Source organism: Opisthocomus hoazin, chromosome 6 (assembly GCF_030867145.1).
Source record: "Opisthocomus hoazin isolate bOpiHoa1 chromosome 6, bOpiHoa1.hap1, whole genome shotgun sequence".
NCBI classification, from domain to species: Eukaryota; Metazoa; Chordata; class Aves; order Opisthocomiformes; family Opisthocomidae; genus Opisthocomus; species Opisthocomus hoazin.
Window position 1 is genome coordinate 71,983,998 of NC_134419.1, and position 23,251 is coordinate 72,007,248.

General features: G+C 37.5%; 1 protein-coding gene across 4 annotated transcripts in view; it reads left to right on the top strand.

The window, feature by feature from the left end:
- ATRNL1 (attractin like 1) overlaps positions 1-23,251 on the top strand; it is a 585,672-nt gene that overhangs the window by 512,366 nt on the left and 50,055 nt on the right. For 3 of the 4 annotated variants that reach the window (XM_075423811.1, XM_009934642.2, XM_075423807.1), the window contains one exon: positions 19,072-19,186. In XM_075423811.1, the coding sequence (XP_075279926.1) occupies positions 19,072-19,186 (115 nt within the window). Of the gene's footprint in view, positions 1-19,071; positions 19,187-23,251 lie in introns of those variants that run through there. The other variant, XR_012764307.1, reaches the window with a different exon arrangement.

Sequence of the window (23,251 nt, forward strand, 5' to 3'; positions counted from 1 at the left end):
AGTGAATCCTTAACTATCAAATATAGTTATATAGCTGTACATCAAATAAATTCTATTAAAATAAGAACATATAGAGCCTTTGGAGATAATGTAATACAGCTTCTTAAAATTTGGGATATTTTGAATTTTTAGAGAAATTATAGCGACCAAGTGTTAAAAAAATCATATAATCTTCTAGTCTTGGTTCTTCAAAGTTCAAAAAACTGAGCATGCAAAAATCTACCCCTAATCATTACATGTTGCGGAGATGTTGATGGTGAAGGCATCAGATGTCTCTGAGTATCGGAATTTGTAGAACCTTAGTATCATAAAAAAAAAATACGCACTAGAAACATGTTATAAAAGCCCCTTTTATTTATTAAATGCAAATCAGACAGTAAAAATGATCCCTGTTAGATGATACTGTAAACTCAGAACATTTTACAGTCCAGTTTTCTATTTTTCAGCGTTATGCAGTTGAACTGATGGAAGTTAAGGCACTGGTTTTAGATCCAAAGTATAGAATAACTATCATGAGAGGAAAAAGTTTGCATTTCTTCTTTAAATTACTTCTTTTTCTAAAATGTATAATGTATGTAGAGTGCGTAGTTGTGTGATGTCAGTGTTATTCCTTCTTCAGCATGACTTGCATAAGCTCTGACATTCAAGAATAACGTGGCCTTCCTAAAGTGATATTCATTGAATGTTTTCATCTTTTATATGTGTGTGAGCAAGAGTTTGGAAGGACTGCATTACTCATAAATGAGCAATATATGAGTTATATAGATCACACCAAGCAACCATCAATAAAAGCTCTGTAGATCGCCTTGACATACATTATGCATATGCCACATGTTTCACAGCAGAAAAAAAATAGAAATTAAAAACTGCTATGGGTTTAGTTCTCCTATTCTTAGATTATAAAGCAAATTCCTTCGTTTGTATTAGCCTAAATTTGAAGTCCTTAAGCAAGTGCTGGATCTCAGTGGAAAGCTGTGAATCTCCCAATTTAGGTTATCCAACCCTTTAATTTTCAGCTCCTAGGATCAGGAGATAGCATCCCCAAAAGCACTCACTGGTGCTAAATGAAATATCAGGCATATATATCATGAGCTTTTAGATGAATTCCAGATCTTAAGAATGAAAAAATACCTTGGCATTTTGAGTTAGGAACAACTATTACAAAATGTATTTATGTATGTTTCAAGTCAGACTAGGTCTCCAAAAGTGTGGGTTTTTTTCTTTCAAGTGGTTTTTTTTCTTTCAAGTATGGAACAGGTGAACAGAGGTGTGCAAATAGATTATACCTGACACAACAGGTATGATAATGGCATGTGTGGGATACAGGAGAACAGTAATTTAATCGTTTGCATGTAAATGGTAATGGAAAGGAAAGACAGCAGTAGATGCCATGTTTATGAACCCTGGTAGCAAGTTTTTAGATGGTTTGATGAGTTTACTTTCAGAAAAATTTGGAAAATTGTGAAAAGATGATGTCTCATGTTATACAATCTGTTGCAATCAATATGAAATAGATGTGCTATAACAGAACTGGATTTTGAGGGAGATCACTGAGTCAGAGAAAAGTAGAACTGCAGAAAAAGGAAGATGAAAGTCACACAGAATCACACAGAATAGTAGGGGTTGGAAGGGACCTCTGTGGGTCATCTAGTCCAACCCCCCTGCCGAAGCAGGGTCACCTACAGCAGGCTGCACAGGACCTTGTCCAGGTGGGTCTTGAATATCTCCAGAGAAGGAGACTCCACAACCTCCCTGGGCAGCCTGTTCCAGTGCTCCGTCACCCTCAGAGGGAAGAAGTTCTTCCTCATGTTCAGACGGAACTTCCTGTGCCTCAGTTTGTGCCCGTTGCCCCTTGTTCTGTCACTGGGCACCACTGAAAAGAGCTTGGCCCCATCCTCCTGACACCCACCCTTCAGATATTTGTAGGCATTTATAAGGTCCCCTCGCAGCCTTCTCTTCTTCAGGCTGAACAAGCCCAGTTCCCTCAACCTCTCCTCGTAGGGGAGATGCTCCAGTCCCCTCACCATCCTCATAGCCCTCCGCTGGACTCTCTCCAGTAGCTCTTCATCTTTCTTGAACTGGGGAGCCCAGAACTGGACACAGTACTCCAGATGAGGCCTCACCAGGGCAGCGTAGAGGGGAAGGAGAACCTCCCTCGTCCTGCTGGCCACACTCTTCTTGATGCACCCCAGGATCCCATTGGCTTTCTTGGCAGCCAGGGCACACTGCTGGCTCATGGTTAACCTGTCGTCCACCAGGACACCCAGGTCCCTCTCCGCAGAGCTGCTCTCCAGCAGTCCTCAGGGTACATCTCTGTGTGGCTCTGTTTTCTCCCTTCATGGATTTTTTCCAGCCTTTGGCGATTAACAATTTCATTTTATTTCTTTTTCTTTTCAACTCCTAATGATCCTGCTCAGCTCCTGAAGACTATTTCATAGAGATCTAGTTGCATACAAGTGCTGTCCAGAAAACAGTTCAAACAGTTGGAGAATTAAGGACAAAATAAATTGCTTTGAACATGAGTCACAATGATCCCTTGCTGAAATATTGGTAGAAAGCATAAAATATTATCACTGAGATATTAGCAGTAAGTGAAAATCTGAATATCTGCCTTTAAAGTCGTAGATGCCAACTTGCATGAGTTCTGTCATGTTTTCTGCTCACATGACATGCTGCGTAAAAGCAATCTCTTCCATGGACACATTTTATGCAGATGGTCCAGTATTCACGGTCATCAGACAAAATCTTCTTTGGTGTGTATTACCAGGAATGTAAGTAGTACCCTTAATTTTCAATAGTTGTAGTAAGGTACTGAACAGAACAGGGAAGAGAAATAGATATGATGGCAGAACTGGAAGTGCCTTGGAGTAGCTGTAATCCCTTCTGTATGATTGAGTGGCACTCTTGATCTGCTTCTGTGTGGTAAAAATGAATAATGCCTACTGACACACATCAGTAAGTTATCTGCTTGTAATAATAGAGAAGATGCTTTCCTTTTGTGCTAGAAATTGCTCTTAAGTATGGACGGTAACTTATTGTCTGTCTGTGTCATGGCTGTGAGCAGTCCATAAGAGCTAGAGGCTGTGCATCAAGTCTGTGAGCATATGTCGTAACAGCATACTGGGAATGGGATATGTATAAATACATAGTGCCGTAAGTATATAATGCCATGCATGTTATAATAAAAAAGACATCCTCATTGCACTGGCATGCTCAAATGAGCATGCTCTGCAGGAGGCGATGAGAGACAAGATTTATTAGGGAGGTTAGTTACCTGGCGTGAAGCTGTTCGCAAACTCCTGCGGTCGATGCAGAGTGTAGAAAGTGCTACAGTGTAGGATTAGATGGCAGCTTTGAAAACAATATTAATGGAAAATAACTGATAAACTTCTTGATTAAAAACTCAAAAATATAATAGAACTTTGTAGCAGGTGACCATTGGTGTTCCAGGAGACCAGGATTTTGCACATGGTCAGAATAATTTGAGTTTCTTTTTGAGGAAAAAATATAATTTTTATCTGAGGCAGTAATTTTATTTTTAAAGACTATCTCTCTGTTACTTTTGTCATAGGAATGTATGACCTTTATTATCCTCACTTCTTCTAGCTGTGGAATAGAAGACTTAGTATTGCTAAAGCACCAGACAGTTCATGGGACCAACAGACACCTGCAATTTTTGACATTTTCTCATAATAACAAGTCAATTAGAGAGAATCCAGTGATCCACAATCTATATTGTGAGTCACTTGTCTGAGTCCAATTGCTTTCTGTACATTGAGAGACGCCAAATCTTTGCAGCAGGGCAGAGTGGTAGCATGAGGCACCTTCCAGCCTTTGCTAGCTCACAATAAGCAGCTGAACCCTGTTACTGAAGAAGGGTTTGTTTACAGATGGTTAATTAGGGACCTGACTGGATCTTTTGGAAGGACAGATGCAAATTGATTAACACCTGTATCACATACATGAGCAGCCATTAATAAGAAGATCTTGCAAGAAAAAGTGATATATCCAATTAACATCTTCAGCTTGCTCAGCAGTTCACTGAAAATTGGAAAACTGTAATGACCAAAACCAGGCAAACTGGAGGAAAATTACAACTGTATGAAGAGGCCTTTAATATGGACACGAATAATTGTTCTAAATATGAAAAGAAAATGTAAAAATAAAACACCATAATATAAAGATCAAATGGATAAAATGTTACTTCCCCAAATTAAGTTTGTCATTGTGTATGTGTTCAGATATTTCCCATAACTGAAGGTTAAACAAAAATAAAATTTTTCATAGATGAAGAAAAATATTCATCTATATTTTAAGTTAAATTACTTAGGGCAAATTCACAGAAGTTTGAATAAGGACAAAACCAATTGGAATGTGAAGGGCAAAGATTGCTTGAGCAAAGAGTGTTAGCTGATAAACAGACCAAAAAAGATAGTGTTTGGAATTGCAAATTTCAACACTAGGTGATTTTGCAAAAACAAGGACTTTACAACAATCAGAACTGGAAGTCATCCAGAAATGTCACAGCAGAAGAATCAGGGACGAGGGAACTGGAGACAGTAGAAACCGTTCTAGCAATTTATGATCATAGAGAACTAAAAGACATCTATGAAATTCTTAAATATATTGATGGCTCTAGAACCTCTTAGTGCAACTCATTCCAATTGACATTTGGGGAATTATGAGAAACTGCTCTGTCTGTAACTGAGGAGGTTTTAAAGAGGATTTTTCCTTCAAAGTCTTTGACATAGTTTTTATTATGCTTACATTTTTGCCTCAACATAACGTTACAGAGATTTCTGATAGCACAATTAGAAATAGTGACATATATTTGTGTGTGTAGTATATCTGTATGTTTAAATGTATACGTATTTTTTTTTTGCATTGTGTCCTCACTGCATGGAATGCAGTAAGAAAAAGCTAAGAAAAATTAAAAAAACAACCAAACAAAAACCCTTAGAAAAGTTAAGTTGCTACCTGTAAAGGAGAATGAGTTTGGCTTGCTATGGACAGGTACTGAAGGTTGCCCTAAGTCAGTGAAGCTGTGAATGGTGACTTGCTCAATCAAGCCGGGAGGCAGGAGGCAGTCAGATTTGTTGCTAGCTGTTGTAATCCCTTGAGGGCCCCCATCCAGAGGACCTGGCATGCTTTGGTCAGGTAAAGTCCAGCTGTCTGTAACTTCTCCTCCATGGGGAAAGCATGACCTATGTCACAGACGTTCAAAATCTGTGAAGATGTTTTGAGCATAGTGCATAGGTAACTGCCATTTAAAAGACAGCTTGTGCGTTCTCTGAACCTTTAACCTTTCTGTAACTACAGCGTCTAACTGCGGCACTTTCCTCTCTGGATGTTGGTCCATCAGGACATGTGCTATGACTTAATTGCATTCTTTGTATTCAGTCCAGTACAATCACCTCTAAAATGTAACTCTGTCTCCGTAAAACATGCCTGCAGTTCTCTTGCTTTGTCTGTCATCTGTTTCCAGAATATCCTTTGCCACACATTTCTCATGCTTAAATTTTTTTTATTATTATTACTATGATTATCTTCATCATACTGTTGCAGGTAGAAAAACTCACCACAACTAAAACTTTTTTAACTGGTTCCTTAGCTGTGCTCTTCTGCTTAAGACTTTCCTCACTATGGCAGTATTGTGTGTTAAAATAGACACCATGGACACATGTAGTTCCATATTCCTGTATATTTTTATGGAAATCTAATCATGCTCTGATGGTATCACCGCACTTTAAAAATTATTTGTTTTCCAATAATGAAAGGCAGGAATCCTCACTGTTCCCGGAGTCAAGGCCAAGTTTTAAATTAAATTGTAAGCCTCGGATAAAACTGGTATTAGGAAAAAATGTTAATTGTCCCATATCTCAAAGATAGTTGAGAAGTTTCTGAAAGACCTGAGCAAAGTTGTCCTGTTTGAACAGAAACGCAGTACAGAAACCTAAAGGAGATTACGACACATGACAATAAGCTGAGAATGAAAACAACCTTGGAATTTTAATTATAATAATCAGAAGCTGCTGCCATACATGTCTTGAAAGTCTCTGTATTTTGAATGATTAGTGACATTTTATCCTTTCGAAGGATTTCATTGGGAAAGGGGACAGAAAGGCCTCAGAGAAGGAATATTTCCAATATCCACATGATGCATTCATTCTGGAATAAAATTCCTTCTAATTTCCTTGCATAGCCTTAAATACAGTTTTCCTTTCCCTGGGTTATAATAACAAGCCGGCTTTCACCTGCTTATCTTCAAATAGAAATTTGCCCTGTTATCTGTCTATGGGTAGTTTAATTATAGCAAGAGAGAGAGGTGGTTGAAATACCTGGCACAGTCTGGGCTAAGGGGACGTTACCTGCCCCTTCCCCCTGACATGGGCTGTGGTGTTCCCGAGTCACCTGGCCATGATGGCTGTGACCTGCCGCAGCCCTGGGGACGTGCGCGGGGTTGGGGATCTTGCGCTGCTGGAGATCCCCTGGCTTCACTGGAAGCAGGATTCAAATTCCTACTCTTCTTGTATGGTTAACAAATAAAACAACAAGTCTGAAACTTCTGGTTATGACATGACAGGCTGTTGAAAGATGTTTTCCGGGTGACGCACGTGCTTCGCAAAGTCTACTAAGAACGATGAATGGTTTAATTGCTAAAGAGGCTGGGGCTGGCATTTAGTAACCGCTGCTGGTTTGGTGCTGCTGATCTAACCACAGGAATTAGCAGTGGGTTCCTGTTTTTCACTGTTGCTGAACAGGGAAACACTGATTTGAGTGGCTGCCCACAGGAGGGGGGAAATAAAACAGACGGGAGTTTAGTGCTGAGTGAGTACAGTGTGTGTCATTTTATGGATGGCTGGTATTGTGATACACTATCTTTTAAGACCTACAGAAATCCTGTCTTGTAGTTACTATTGAAAGCAAATAACCAGAAAGAAAATATGCATGGTTGATAACTTACCGTGGGATGCAGCGTAATGCAGAGAGCTGTAGTTACAGCGCAGGCTAATAAAGAAGTGTTTGTTTGGAATATTTTACAAAGCTTGGTTTCTATAGTAACAATCATCAGGAATACTTTCAGCTTCAGAAATAACATCTGCTTGATGACTGATCTCAAATCTCAGCCCTTGTTTAAGTAACTAAGATCCTGCTCCTTCTGCTTCTTGTATTAGTCAGTGGCATTTGATATGGGGCATTTATTTCCATCAAAAGAGCACCCTAAGTCTGGGAAAGGTGCTGGGAAGGGATGGGAAAAGAGAAGAGGGATCAGAAAACAATGATGAAATGCAAGATTTGTCTAATTAAGCTAATAGTAGTCACCGCTAAAATAAATCAGAGTTTACATATAGTACAAAAGTAAATGTGTTATACCATTGTGTTGACTGAAGTACAGGACAAACATTCCTCTGTTTTGCTCTTGGCAATGGATTAAACTCTATGCATAAAAATTAGGGGAAAAGAAATCATTTGATTAAGTATGAAAAACATATGAGAGTACAAATTGGTCAGGCATTGGAACAGGCTGTCCAGGGAGGTGGTGGAGTCACCATCCCTGGAGGTGTTCAAAAAAAGTGTAGATGTGGCACTTCGGGACATGGTTTAGCAGGCGTGGTGGTGTCGGGTTGACGGTTGGACTTGATGATCTTGGAGGTCTTTTCCAACCTTAATGATTCTATGATTCAGAGCTTCATGGAATGCAAGGATTTGACACAAACTCCAATGAAAAGGTCGCAAATCTGTGAATTTTCAAGGAAACTCTTTAAAAAAGATGGTCAGTCTGCTGTGAAAACAGTATGTCTTTTGAAGAAAAGATGTTTCAAGCATCATCGCTGCTGCTAAATTTTACAATGTGAAATCTAAAGTGGGAACATTTCCTGAAGCAAAAGAACAAGCTTTTCTGTACTTTCATGCAGTAAGGATGAGGCCTGTAGAATTCAAAGTAAATAATGACTTTCGTTGTTGGTGACTGCGTACTACCTCACTGAAGCAACTAATAAAAATACAAAATACAACCTACAAATTAATTAGAAGTTCCTGCTGTGCCCTAGGAAACATACGTGGAACAGAAAACAGAAGTGTAAGCTGAGCTGGACTAGTTTCCATACAAGTCATTTTCAGTAAGCAGTTGCCAAGGGGCTAAGCAGTCTTGGAATATGGTACTTTCTAAACAAAAAAACCCAAACCACTTACTTTCCATGTAAATGGAATTCAGCATATCCAAGCTCAGCAAATACTTTATGCAGATTTTTGCTGGTTTCATAAAAATGATGCAGATTTTGTAATATTTTAAAGGAGCAGTCTTTTTCCTATTTTGTTAAGCTTAAAAAAAAACCTGCCTCTTTTTTTTAGAAAAATTATTCTGTCAGTTATGTTAAGCTAACATGAGTAACATGCATAAATAATTTAATTCATGCGAGTAATACGATTTTCTTTAATGCAATGGTGTCTCCAAGCACTAGTTCTCATGTGTCTAATTATTTGTCAGATTAGATCCTGTAAGTTTAATGTCTTGTGCATTTTCAGTGAAGTTCCTAGTATGTTTGTGACCACTGTAGGTACTAACAATCTTGATGAGGAGCGTCTTGGAAAGCAACATTAAGTGATAATGCTTGAGTTTAAGTTTATTTGCAGGATTTTTCAAGGAGGCCATTATGAAATTAATAATATAGTGTCAGATTTGCAGCTGGTACAAATCAGCATAGTCTGTTATTCGAATGTTGTGCTGATTTAGGGAGCTGAGGATTATCTCATAGATGTTTGACATTTGAATTAATTCATAAGATTCAAGTGAAAAACTGTACCCAATTATGCTTTCAAATGGGTGAATGGGTAGAGTAGGTGTGACGGAGGTCCTCAGGAGAGGAAAGTGTGAGACGCATCTTGCAACACCTTTAAAAAGCTCTGGTTTGCGCTTTCACAAGCCTGCCAGCCTGCCCTCTCCCTTTCCACCATGTTGGCAGCAGCTGCTGCCAAAACTGCTAGTTGGTGTAACACATGCTGCTGCTTCTACTATAGTATACAGCAAAGCTAGGTTCGCTTTTCTGCCATCACATACCTTTTCCTTGGGCTAGCAAAGTCTTTCACTGTTATTTCTTCCTGCTGCTGGAGCAGCTATAATCCAATCCACACTATCCACACACAGTCACTAAGATGAAAAACTCTGTCAACTTACAAATCTTAAATGGTGGGATAATTTGTTCCAGAATGTTTTTGGCCATTATGTACATATTTTACAGCTGTCCTTGGACCATGGCCAGGACAATCAAAATAAAAGCTATGTCATGCTTTCAGACATTCGGTTCGTGTCCTCCCTGCATTCAGTAGGCTATGATCTGTGTAAGTTGTCATGATAGAAAGTAATTTGTTATTCTGGTGCCATTAGCATTTTTTCCTGCACAAAGAATATTGCCAAATTTGCACTTTAATCCCTTCTGTTGACAGCTAGTTTTCACAATGTGTCTTGATTTAGTTGTCTTTTTTTATTATTACGATTCCAGGTATAAATGTTTTAATTTATCATTCACTAGGCATCCTGCATGTGGCCAGGAGGTTACAAAAGAACTTTAAAAGGCATTACTGAAGAGAAGTTCACTATAAGTGTATTTTGGATGACATATGGTGTACTATATTTTCTTTCCAACTTTTCAAGAAATGCAAAATACACCGTAATAATTTCAGGACACTTGCCTCTCCTAACCCTCAAGTCTGACATAGATCTAAATAATAAACAAACCTTATCTTTAATGACTCTAGAATGCTGCATAGCTACAGGAACGAGATCATTGTGGTCACAAAAGGCACCTGCTAGTCAGAACTTCAGACTTCTGTCCGAGCTTCATTGTCACAACGACACACTGAAATTTTATCATCCACCCTGAGCAAAGGACAGCCCAAGTTTATCCTGCTCATGGACATTTTAGAAATCTGTAGCTGACTCAGTTTTCTTGCTCCCTATGAAAGTAACCTTACAGCGCTCATTCTTCGCTCAGCATTCCCCTGCCTGCCACCACAGCCACCCTAGTTAACGTGCTGGTTAGGCAGAATTTAAACTGGGCCTAGTACTACATCTTTCCCACCCTGAAAAGGTAGTAGTGACTCTGGAGGGACCGTGTCCTCTTCTGCTAGGCAGTCTGGAGTAAAGTTAACCCACTGTGATATATGGGAGCGATGATCTGGTCTTAAGTGCTCAGCCCAAGTTCAAATAGTGATGGACTGTCAGTAATTTATCACCAGTGAAATGTGAGTTTTCATAGACAAGAGCCTTTAAGGTTGGATTGTGAAGGAATAACAGAATTCTCCACTTCTTTCTAATCCTTGGAGATCCAACAGACATACCCATCTGGGAAACAAAGGCCCATTAGCATCACTTCAGTGCACAGCACTGCTTTGTCTTACAGAATTTGAAATGGCAGTAGGCAGAATTTACAGGAAAGTATCTGGGGATACCTGATGCTTGGTATATGCCACAGACATAGAGTCTCAGGTGCTTTTCCCAACAGGATCTAACTAGCTGCTGCCAAGATAAATTTCTTTTCACAAACTGGACACTAGCATTGCTGGCATTTAATCAGACTCATACAGCTTAATAGGGGAATGTGCTGGAGGCTCTTGGGGATACCTCTGGCAGTAATCCAGTACGACTACTACACACATCATCCACTGTAAGTTACATTCAATATTTTCCAGATTAACCTGAAATTAGTCTTATTAATGGGCAAGTTGGAAAAGTAAAGTAAAAAGAAGTTTATTTAACAGTGTGAAGAGATAGGAAACTGCATACGTGGACACACAGCAAAAGAAATGCAACGTGCCTTGCAGCTACCTATTTTGATTTAACTTCAATGTCCTATGTTCTGTTCAGCCAGTTGTGAAAGTCAAGAAAACTGCAGTATGGTTCACACTAGTGTCACAGTTCAGAAAAAGTAACCTCTAGGCAGTAGCATGACAGCTGAATAGGAAACCTGATCCTGAGTTCTTGCTGGAAATCCCACTGAAAATAGATGTGTCTGCAGGTGTTTCTCATAGCTTTGTCTTAATAAATCCATTTTAATCAGAATGTCAGTTCATATCTCTCTTGATAATGAAATGCTATATAACATAGTATTAGGTTTTCAAATGAAGTCTCTTACTAGATTAACTGAGAGTAACTTTATTGCAAGTAAATATAGTTCTTATAATAAAAATATGACTCTTCTGAGCATAAACAATTTCAGATTAATACATAAATTTAACATCAGTGCATAACCTTTGATAACTAACAACCACATTCTGCTTGAAAAAGACTGCAAGAAGGAATGCAGCCTATCACTGCATGTTGATATAGCTGAGATAGAAAAATAAGACAATAAACTGAAGGATAACAATGAGTTTTGCTCACTGGGGCCATAATCTTGACATGGTAATCATAATGTGTTATTTTGGTGTTAATTCCCACGTTTTTTCTTATGGAAAATAATGTACCAATATATTCTAAGATTTCCATGGTTATTTTGAAACAAGAGAATTAACTGAGAATTATATTCTGCTAAAACAATGGGGCAAAATTACTGTGGAAAGATAATTCACTATAAAAACGTCCTCTAATAAGAAATATTAGTATAATTTTGGTCAGGTTGCATTTTATTATCAGAAAGCCTGTTAGTCTCAGTTCCATTGGACACTGTGGAATTTTTCAGGGAAAAATGGTTCATTCTGAATGTCGAGTAGAGTTGGTAGAATCCTCCCATAAAATCGGTGCTGGCTGGCTGTCTTGGTCTCAGAAGCAAGGTAGTTACCTCAAGTCTCTTTCAGTACAGATGGAAGAATTGCAAGATACTCCAAAATGTTCTCCAGCTTTTACTGCTGTAAGTAAAGTGGTTATGTACCTCACATGAGTTAGTGGGACCTCATTAACCAAAGTCAGAAATCACTGAGAAATCCTCAGGCAAAAGGAGGTGCAGTGTAGAAGCCCAAAGCATCAAGGGCACTCAGGCTGTGGGCCACGCTTGTAGGTTTAGACGAGGTAAAGCTTTCCACTCACTAATTGCAAGAGAGGAACTTTACGGGATGGATTAAATGAAAATCTTTAGTGGATGCTTATAAATTCAGTAAAACCCTAGGGTCATATGAAGAACTGGTGTTTCCTATGCCAGCCACAAAGCAACGTTCAGAACTCCAGCCCTGCTTATTTATTCTGTTGCGGTATTTCCTAAAGTATATTTCTCCTGGCACACAAACGATGCTTGGTGAAACATTTTTTTTCCTGTTGCACTGTCAGTAAGGCTCATTACTCATTGAAGAGATCTGTGGAGAAAATTGTTGAAACTTTTGGGTGGGTGGAAAGCTCATACTCAGAAGTATGTTAATGAGTGTTGGTTAATATGTACCCAACATTTAGAACAGCAATGCAGTAGAGCACTGATAATCTAAGAAAACAGCAGTACTGATTACAGTCTTTGTGTCTGCCTGAAGCATTGCCTTAGTTTCATCACTGTGGAAGGTGTGTCAGGTTCTCCTTAGAGCAGCAGTGGGTGCTGTGAAAGCGGTGGGCTGCTGCTGGGAGGAGCAGACAGCGTTTCTTTGTTCCTCTGACATTGCTGTTGGTTTTGATTCTCTTGGCAAATGCCCATGGAGAAAGTCAAGTGAGGACAGGGTGGTGGCTGGCAACAGGTGGGAATCTCCCTGTCTCCTCCTTTCAGCAGGATAGCTATGCTAGGGACATTTGAAGTTTCTCCAGCAAAATGGCCAAAAAAGCCCCCACCAAATGGAATCAATGGAATTCTGTGAATATGAGAGGATGAATTTTCTTTTCCTCCTTCGTGCTGCTGAAAAGTCTGCCTTTACTGCACTGAAAATGATCAGAGCAATCACAGCATTTTACTCTGTGTCTTTAATTATAAGTCAGAGTATTTCACCTTGAACAAGCATTTTGTAAAAGCAAAATAGGAAAACTAGGATTAATCCTTCCAAGAAGACCAGAGCTACCTCAGCTTTCAACTGTGTTTTAAAAGAAAGTGGCCACAACTCTATTGTAAAAATATAATTTGGTAAGCATGTTTTGAAAACAGCTACCTAGATCAAGCTCTGCATCCAGGGCAGCTGCAGGAGTGCTGGTGAATCCCGAGGGGGTGTAAGAGATACCGGGACGTGACTGGGCAGGTAGAAGAGAGCTTCAGCTACTGGGAGATGCTTAATGTCGAAACTAAGATTAATGGGGTTTTGAGGCTTTTGAGTTTGCATGCGGGTATCTAAATCTGACCAAAATTCAACTTAGGTACTCAAGGGCTTTTCTGAATCTGAGACTTCCTTATCACAAATAAATCAAATAAATTTTATTATCACAAATAAATTAAGAAACTCAGAAAATAACCAAAGAATTTAGGAAAAGAACCTGAAGCTAAGAGAAAATGAAGATGGGAATATTTGTAGTATCACAGTCTAAATTTTATGTTTCCTCCCTTTCTACATTCCTTGCCTCTTCAGAGGACACAGTCTTGTTTCTTTTCTTTTCTCCCCTCTGAAGTTTTGCACATTGGACTGCAGAAAAGTGGCTGTTTACATTCTGAGTCTGGTACTAATCCTGTCGCAAGAACAGATTTGATTGTTTATTTGCCAAGCCATCAAGCTTAGTTTATGTGGAATTGGCAAGATTAATTCTGTTTTAATAATATGATTAAAAACTAAGTTTAAATGGGCATTATTTATTACTAAAACAAAAAGTATACGTCAAGCTGTTTTTTAAGAGAAGAATAGATGAAGTTTTATTTGTAAAGAATTCTCGTAAGTAGTACGAAGACCATTTTAGTTAGGACACATTACAGTGATTAATGCGTAGTTGTTTGCATTTTAATACTTGATTTATATATCAGATCTGTATTTGTGCACACTGTCAAAATTTGTTCTGTTCTTGTCAAAATACTTATTACTGCTGACAGGTATAACATGCTCACATTAATCCTTAATTCCTTGATTCAATTTTCTAATTGCTTTTTTGGCATGAGTTTGGAGCCATTTAGTTTTACGTGATCTATTTGTCTTACGGTATAATAATGCACTTTTAAAAATTGAATGCACCTAACTTAGAATGCTGAACAGAAAATATATAGAGATATTACTTAGTACTGAAAATCCAAAGTTTTATAGCACTTCTGTGAGATACCACTTCTTGGAATACAGATAGAGCCAAAACACTTTACACTTTTCATATTCCCGTATTTGCAGTATTAAATATTTGCATTGATAGATAAAAATCGATGCTAAAGTTTCAGTGCTTTTCCATCAAAGAGATTCTGAACCCCTATAGCAGATCCATGAGCATCCCCTTAGTCATCGATGTGTTCTGCTCTTCTCACCTCTTCGTGCCACTGACTTCTGTCACCCATGGTGCCCTCCAAGAATGACAGAACACACTTCCCAGCTTCTTCTTGGTCTGGACACTTAAAGGGGCTCATTTGTGTTGTTCCTACACATCCAAGTAACGCAGTGCACTGTGTTACTTTCATTATAAATCAGGTGTGCCAAGTTACTTAGAAATATTTTTAATGCAGGTATGAATATGGCATATACTGACATATGTTTTTATTCCTGTAGTGGAATATTGTCATCTGTCCTTTGTATAGGAAAAAACAGTCCAGCCAAAATTTCTTTCTTGTGGAAAGAGATAGGAGGGAGCAAAGAAATCTTCTCAAAGCTTGCTAATTCCTCACAAACTCACCCAGGCAGCTGGACTTTGGTGAGGTCTTTTCAGAAAAAAAATCTGAAACATGGAGAACCTTTTCTCTGACAAAAATGTGAGACCCCGGGAAGATGCCTTCTGGTGCTTGTTTTCTGTGAATAAATATATGACTACACATTTCAATTCCAGATAAAACCTCTTCTTTTTTTATGCTTTGTTTTATTCCCTGCCCTCTCCACTTTTTTCTTCTTTTTACATCCACTGACTTACTCTGCTTTTCTTACTATCGATAATAATATGTTCTTTCACCCTTTTACTCCTTCCTTTCTATTTCACCTTCCCAAATGACATACTTCTTTCTCTCTGTCATAGTGTGTGTGAGAAAGGGAATATAAGAGTAAAAGGTTGTTTAATAAAGAAGTATTTGTTTATTCTGTCTTCCACTGATAAAGTTTTATTAACTCTGTTATTGTCATTTGTGCTTTTTGGCAAAAAAGTAAGTCACTTTCTGTACAGGTTTAAAAAAAAAGATAACTCTAGGAGGTAAATCATGGTAGCTAAGTGCTTTGGGCAAACAAACATGTGCCTTATCTCTTCCGAAAAACCTGTAGAAAATGCATGATAAATGGCGCATTTCAGAGAACATGTTATGTCACTGTGAAACAACTTTGATTCATGGTTATGTATTTATCTTTAAACAACTGACAAACCTCAAGGTATCTAAATTATTATCATTTACTCTGTGCTTCCATGGGGGTTTTTTGCTAGCAGATCTGAATGATGTAAGGTAAGATAATACATCTACTTTTCCAGTCATAACATTCTATAAAGAATCCTCATTCTTTTAAGCACAAATAGAAGATTCTTACTGTATTTGGATTTTGCATGAGGTCCTCTGAAAAATTTTTATCAGAAATAATTTCCTGCAATTGTGTTTTGAAAAGCATTACTGTAAACTTCAAACAGAAAAGGATAGGGTCTGTTAATGAAAGGTTTTATATTACAGAGCAATAGATAATATCTTCATTTTGTTTTATAATAAAGTGATTATTCACCAAATTAAAAAATATAATGGTAATATTTTTCCTTTCAGTTGTTTGTCTGCATAAACTGTAGTCCGAATTACATTTTAAAATGTAGGTTTCATTTTGCCTGCCTTTTCAAATAGAAAGGAATCATGTTATTTGGTTTGCTGTTGTGACAAATCAAGAAAGAGGAATTAAATGTTCTATGGCTTACATTAGTGATACTAACTATTTTAATTGTAAATGCTGTATAAGGATTCAGGTGCTGCTGTTCTAGTATATGGTGGTACATGGTCCATGACACCCTATGCAAAAGTATTTATCTGTAAAATCTATTTATCATATTAGTGAATGCACGGGAGTCACTGACTAATGACCTCCCCAGTTAATGGCACTCTGTCCATGGACGTGAAGAGCACCTGATCTGCTCCATTCACAGCTCCTGCTGCAGGAATTTGCATAGAGCTGGCCACTCTGTTTTGCACTGAAGATGCAGGAGCAGGACCAGTGCAGGGTGAAATACAAAGCACGGGGTCGAAGACAGATGAACTTAACTGGCATGCAGATGCATGCCTGGCTGTATGCTTGGGGAAGAGACATATAGGTGGAAGTGCAACGAGGCAACGGGCAACGAGACTGGTGAGCGGTCTAGTGAACAGGTCTTACGAAGGAGCAGCTGAGAGAACTGGGGCTGTTTGGTCTGGAGAAGAGGAGGCTGAGGGGGGAGCTTATTGCTCTCTACAACTACCTGAAAGGAGATTGTAGTGAGGCAGGTGTTGGTCTCTTCTCCCAACTAACTAGTGATAGGACGAGAGACAATGGCTTCAAGTTGTGTCAGGGGAGATTGAGATTGGATATTAGGAAAATTTCTTTACAGAAAGAGTGGTCAGACATTGGAATAGGCTGTCCAGGGAGGTGGTTCAGTCACGATCCCTGGAGGTGTTAAAAAAAATGTGTAAATGGGTCAATTCAGGATATGGTTTAGCAGGCTTGGTGTTGTTGGGTGGATGGTTGGACTTGATGATCTTAGAGGTGTTTTCCAACCTATGATTCTATGATTCCATAAGTGCTGGAATGAAGGGGCACGTATTTAAGTTCAAGGGGAGGTGCAATATGAGTGTGTGACAGTTGGGAAGCCTTGGATTTTGAAAACTGAAAGTGCAACAGGTAGGGGTGAATGAAAGCATGTAATGGTGGGAGAAATAAGCATAGAGGTCTACACCAGCCTGCTGTCAGTGCTGTGTTGATTATATTATCCTATGCCTATGCTTGTTTGATTAAAATTAAACAGCCCAGGGCATAAACTAGCTGCTGATCTGAATGATCCCATCAAGACCATTTTCTGTATTAAATGCTGTGATCTGAAGAATTACCACTATTGTATATTGTATGGGTTTTTACATTGTCCTTCAACGTATGTAAGTCAAAAAAACCCTTAAGAAGAAAATTTTCCCCCACCTTTCTTTTCCAATAATCCACTGGTGCTACTTTTCTGCATGTGAAATCAATGCTGCTAATATTGTAAATAATAATATTGTAAATAATAATAGTAAGGTTCTTATTCTGTTTTCCCCCTTTTCTGCATTGCTTTTAGTGAAGAGTCCTGTCATCCCGCTATGTCTGTCTAAATGTTCTGTTGATAATAGATCCATGGAATTCAGCAGATATACACCAGTTTACACAAGTTCAAAATCTGTTCTCTTCATCTGTTTCTTTGGCTTACATTGAGTAAATACATTACAAAAAATTGTTATTAAAAGGTAAAAATCCAGTTCACTCAGCTTAAATAATATTTCTTAGTTTGTTTTTAAAAGTTATTGTTTTTAGCTGAAGCTTTTGGGATTTTACTTTTCTCTTTCATCGTTTGGTAAGGTTTCAGTGAATATAAGTTGTCATTCATTATATCATGGCTGGTTTAAATTAGATGACATTCCTCACCCAAGTTATTTTAACACTATTGCCTCAAATGAAGCTGCAGAAATGTCTTTCATATAAGACTATAAAATAAAAAATAGTATATTTATCTATGGTTCAATTTATTGCTGTATTCTCTGTTTCCTTATCTTCACTGAGCAGTAATAAATGTTGGTTACTTGGAGGCAGAAAAATAGAAAATGATAATTGCTTTACATGATGGAAGCTCCTTTGTTTTCTTTATATCTAGTACTTTGCAGTGTATTTAACTTAGCTAAACTATTATTTTTCTTCATATGCTTGAATCAGTTGACATTTATATATACATTGCATTTTGCATGTAAATGGAAAGTTTTAAGGCTTTGCATTTTGAATCAAAACATCAAACTCATATTTTGCCTTGGAACATGACAGACATTCCAAAAATTTACAAAGAAAAAATAAAAAAGAAACGAATGCTTATGCTGATTTTGACCTAATGTTTTTAGAAATATCTTTAGTGCTTGACTAAACATTTAAGCTCTCCAAAGTGAAATGCCTATCTCTTAGTGAGCACAAAACATGGAAACTTGTAAATAAGGAAACATTGTAGTTGTCATGGTAGAAACTTATTATTCTATGGCTTTGTAGACTGCTTTGCTTTTTTCCAGCTCCTAGTGTCCTCAGTCTTGGTAACTTGAGAACAATATGGCAGCAACCATTTAGTTAAAAGCTAACTGCAAATTAAAAGATCTATATAGCTAATAAGAGAGAGATGCTTCGTAACAGCACATACCGCCTGCCAGGAAAACCACTATTATCATAATTTTACGTAAGACAAAGTAAGATGATAATCGCACAGGCAATGTTTTCAGAGCTTCTAAGTTTATTTAAATATAGTAACATTGCACCTGTTTGCAGTGTATGCAAAAAATTTCAGGAACATTCTACCTCAAAGAAATCCTTTGCTCACCAGGACAACATAGAGGAGGTAGACTTACTGGTCTGGGAAACTAAGGAGGGATTTGCTATCTTTTTATATCTATATATAATATACATTTGCTCTCATTTTATGGTTTTGGCATTAGGAGGGCTGGGTAATGGATGCTGTTGAAGCACAATTTTTTCACATGGGTACTGCTTATTAGAGTAGGGGGAAATTCTGGTACTGTCAGATACCACTGTGTAGACCAAAAGGTTCTGCTGTTTTCTAAGCTTTAAGAAGTCGGTATCACTACATTTAGTGAGCTATAATTTGAGTGTAATTTTGTTGTCTTTATGATCATTTCATTTTTTCTGTTTGGTTAGATTTGCAGTGTGGGCTGTTAAAGCCCATTTTTAAGTCAATTAACGTGTAGGTCGACCTGTTTAAATGCAAAGATCTGATACGGAAAAATACCTCCTGACTGTTACAGTGAACCTTTAAATAAATTAAAGATGTACAAGTAAAAATGTAATGGAAAACTCAGATTTTACATAGGTATCTTCCTATTTCAGGGTGCTCCTAAACCGATTGCCATTGAGCCATGTTCAGGAAACAGAGCCGCAGTCCTCACAGTGTTTTTATGTCTGCCAAGAGGATCGTCAGGAGTCCCACCCCCTGGTCAGTCAGGTAAGGCTTGTGGTGGTGAGCGTCATGTCTGTCCTTGTTCAACACGGTCTAGTTGGACAAGTAGACCCACACAGATCAAATAATTGCACAGCAGATGAATACGAGGGGCTACTCAGTCAAGTGGATGTTAAGTTTACGGCCAATATTTAATGAGGAATTTTTGTTTGGAATTTGATGTGGTATCCCAAGTAAAAAGCCCAGTGATCAAACTAGGCTGGTGTACAATGGTGTATCTCATTAGGACTTGCTGAAACAATACGAGTGCATACCGATACGCTTCAATGTTGTCCTTCAGGACAAAAAAAAATTCATATGCATCCGCTTTTATAGTTTCAGTTCAAGTTGCTATAAATGAGGCTATATGGGGAATAGCAGCAAGTATTCTCAGTTCAAGTTGATGTTTAGTGCCCTAACTTCTATTTAGGTTCCTTTGAGCCGTGAATCCCAATGGTGTGCTGTCCAGGATTCAATTAAAATATTAGCATTTCCCAGAATGCCTGTCGAATGAATCCTGGGATTGTGTGAGTGAATATGTCTGCTTCATTAGGAAGGTGTTCACTTTGGAAATGATCCCAGCTCTTTTTAAAGCAGTATTTACATTATCTGAAAGCACTTCTCATGGCAGTCTATCTTATCTGATCTATACTAGATCACGGTACAAAACCATTACAGCCATTCCTATAAAATATTTCCTGAACAGCAGGTGCCTAAACACACTTTTTTACCCTTTAAATAATTGCATATAATGATATGATACAAAATGGTCATGACAACAAAGTTTAGACAGAAATGTGGTGCTGCACAGATGACCAGTTTACTATTTCAGAATTCACTGGCGTTGTTGCCAAAATGCACACCTTTGTAATGAGCAGCAAGCTGCATGGTATGTGCCCAAAATGCTCCTATAAGGCAGAAAATATGTTTTAAGGCTAAGTTTTATTATTAAGAGCCAAAAAGTTATCCTTTTAACCTTCAAAAATCCATTTAAGTGATTAAAAAGTATTGAGTAATGATGATTAGGGCAAACTCAGTTGACTTATGTTGGAAATAAGCTCAGCTGAGTGTTCTTTCTTCTTTTGGCCTGATGACTATCTGTTATTTATTTGGGTTTTTTAGTTTGCTTTTTTTTGAGGAGAAGTTTTATATATATTTTTTTTTCCCCATGAGTCCTGAGATGAGGAAGTATTTCTTAAAATGCTGTTTATGGCTTGGATTATAATTTCTAGAAGTGATATGAAAATGAAAATGTTACTGATGCTTTGTCAAATACATTTCCTGGAAGAAGTATATAAATGTAAGTGCTCTGAAGAGAGCAATGAGGGAGGAAGGATGTTTGGCCTATTCCTTGTTTATGTTTTAAGGAAATGAAAAAGAAACAAAGGTGTTTATAGTCTTACAACAAGGAAAAACATTATGAAAGGAAATTAGAAGTTATTGTTGAAATTGGAGCTTAAATTTTTTTTCTGCTGTTTTCAAATTTACCTATGATGTGATTCTTGGCAGTAAAAATGTATTTATCTAGTTACTTCATAATCAGCTTCTATTTATTATATACAATTTTTTAAAACGTAACTGCTGTTCTTTGCTGTATGTAAAACATGGAGGGAGTAGGCTTTCTGAAAGAGGAGTTGGGTTCAACAACACAGCAGATGTGTCATTTTGAATATTTCTCAGTATGTGAAAGAATACACCTCTTTTTTACACACGTTATGTCTTCCTGTTCCACTGCGTCTTATTACTTTGCCTTCCATCAAATTTACAAGCTTACATTGCAAATACTATTCCTCCATTTGTTATTATGGTCTTTGCAACCATTTAGTATTAAAAAATATCTAAAATTTTTAGTCCCGCAATTTTCACTTCATTCAGGGTCAAAAGCAAATAGAAATGCTTGAGGTGTGCAACCATGCTGATTCAACAATTAGATTATATTAGATTATGTTGCTGTAATCTTTTTTTCTTGTGTGTAATGAATTTTGGTACTCACAGACTGCTTTCACTGTATGTAACCATGTGTAGTCTAGGCAGAAGCTATTATGCAAGTTTGTTGGCATACCTGTAGCTCTACTAATTCACTTCATTCCTGTCCTGCAGCAGTACCTGCTGCTTCTTTCCTGGGATTCCTGGGAGCAAATGCTGTGAACTGTGCCAAGTCATTTGAAATGATGTGGAAGCTTTGTGCAGCAGACATATGTTTGCTGTGCAGTTGGTTTCCCTTATGACCTAAGCTAGGTTAAAGCAATGATATTTAGGTGGATGGAAGTAGTGTGTTCAGTAATTATGTCTTGCCAAGTAATTTTACAATCCTCTGTTACTTGCATATAACTATTTTCAAGCTCATTGGGATCATTCTAAGATAAAACTGACAGTGTGTCAAACATTTGTTCAAATGATACATCAACGATATTGATTCTCAGCTCATGAGAGACCATGGATTTGATTTCTTGTATACATATGTCTGCAATATAGAAAGAAAATGCCTGTAATGTTATGCATTACCTTTTCTCCAAAATCAAGAAAGCTTATTCTTTCCACAATAGCTACTCTATACTCTGCTAGAGTGGTTTGTTATATTCCTATGTTTTTAAGATTTAAATTTGATCAAATGTGAGTTTTAGTTGTTTCTAAGGTTTACATTAAGATACATTTTGTTGAAAAATGTCTCTGAATATTTAAAAAAAACCCCAAAAATCTAATCTAAAGGTTACTCTTTCTGCAGCATATGTTCTGTACTTCACCTTTATCAGCAGCTGGAAGAAAAGTTGAAACTACAGATGGTGGACTTTGGCCAAAGGCTATGCAAGGCACAAACTTCTCTAGGAGAGACCATATGTCGCAGTGGAGATCTGAGTGCTCTCTACTTCCTGCAGAAAATACTCAGAACTTTACAGACTTTCAACAACATTGTTTAGTTCTAAGTGCTAATCCTAGAAGTGTACAAATGACAGCTAAATTGACACAAAATACTTCAAATTAGTATGTGGTTTGAGATAGGTTTTATACAGATTGGTTGTGTAGATTCAGATGAAATATTGATGAAAATGAATTTATTGAAAAAAAGCACCCCACTATTCATTGTGAGTCACGCTTTAAAAATTGACTTTTTCAATGAAGGAATGATTTATAGAATTAAACATCCGGAAAATCTGGAAAGTGAATAAACAACACCTTCATAGTAGGTTGGGTGTTGCACAGTAGACCTTACATTTTCTTTTAGGTGTAAGTTTGAAGAGGATCCTAACAATTCAATTACACTCCTCTAGAGTAACAACTGTTTTTAAATTAAATTTTCCTTGGATTAAGGCAGAAATTAGAACCACATTATAAATTAGAGTCATCAATGAAAAACATTAAGGAAGTTTAGCACTGATGAAGCTAAATTTCTCAGTTTTGGAATGACTGATAGAACATGTGGTTTCCTCATTGTTCAATTGTCGCATTGGCTGCATTGTACCTGAGCAATCAGATCAAAATTCAAAGGTTCAAAAAAATAGCAATTCTCTGTACAATTCATGTGTATATCAATATGCATGCATCAATGTATGAGCATATCAGAAAAATCACTTATTCAGGCACTTGTGGGCAGATTATAATATACAAAGCACATATATGTCTTACAGATTTTATGACACAATGGAATCTAGAGATTATCTGTTATTGTTGTAGAGTTTGACCCCATGCTTTAAATAGCTTAAATTCTGCTTAATATCAAAGGAGATCCAATAATGAGAGCAGCTGCAATGAGAACTCTAGAAAGAGCCAAATTATGCATCTCAAAGGGTATTGAACAAGACAAGCTAGACCAAAGAGGATGACATATAGATTACTTAATGCAGAAAAAGCTGCCAATGAATTGCCAACAGTGGAAAGAACAAGAATAACTCCTTCAGGTCTTCATACAGCTGTGGTGATATACTGGGCAATACAGAAAGAATAGCTTGGTAGTGTGATAAGTTCCATTAAAAGAACTGTGATCATATCATCATTATTATTAAAGCCAACTAAATCCCATTCTTTGAGGTATCAAGGTATTGTACAACACGTTTATGAAACTGATGATGGTTC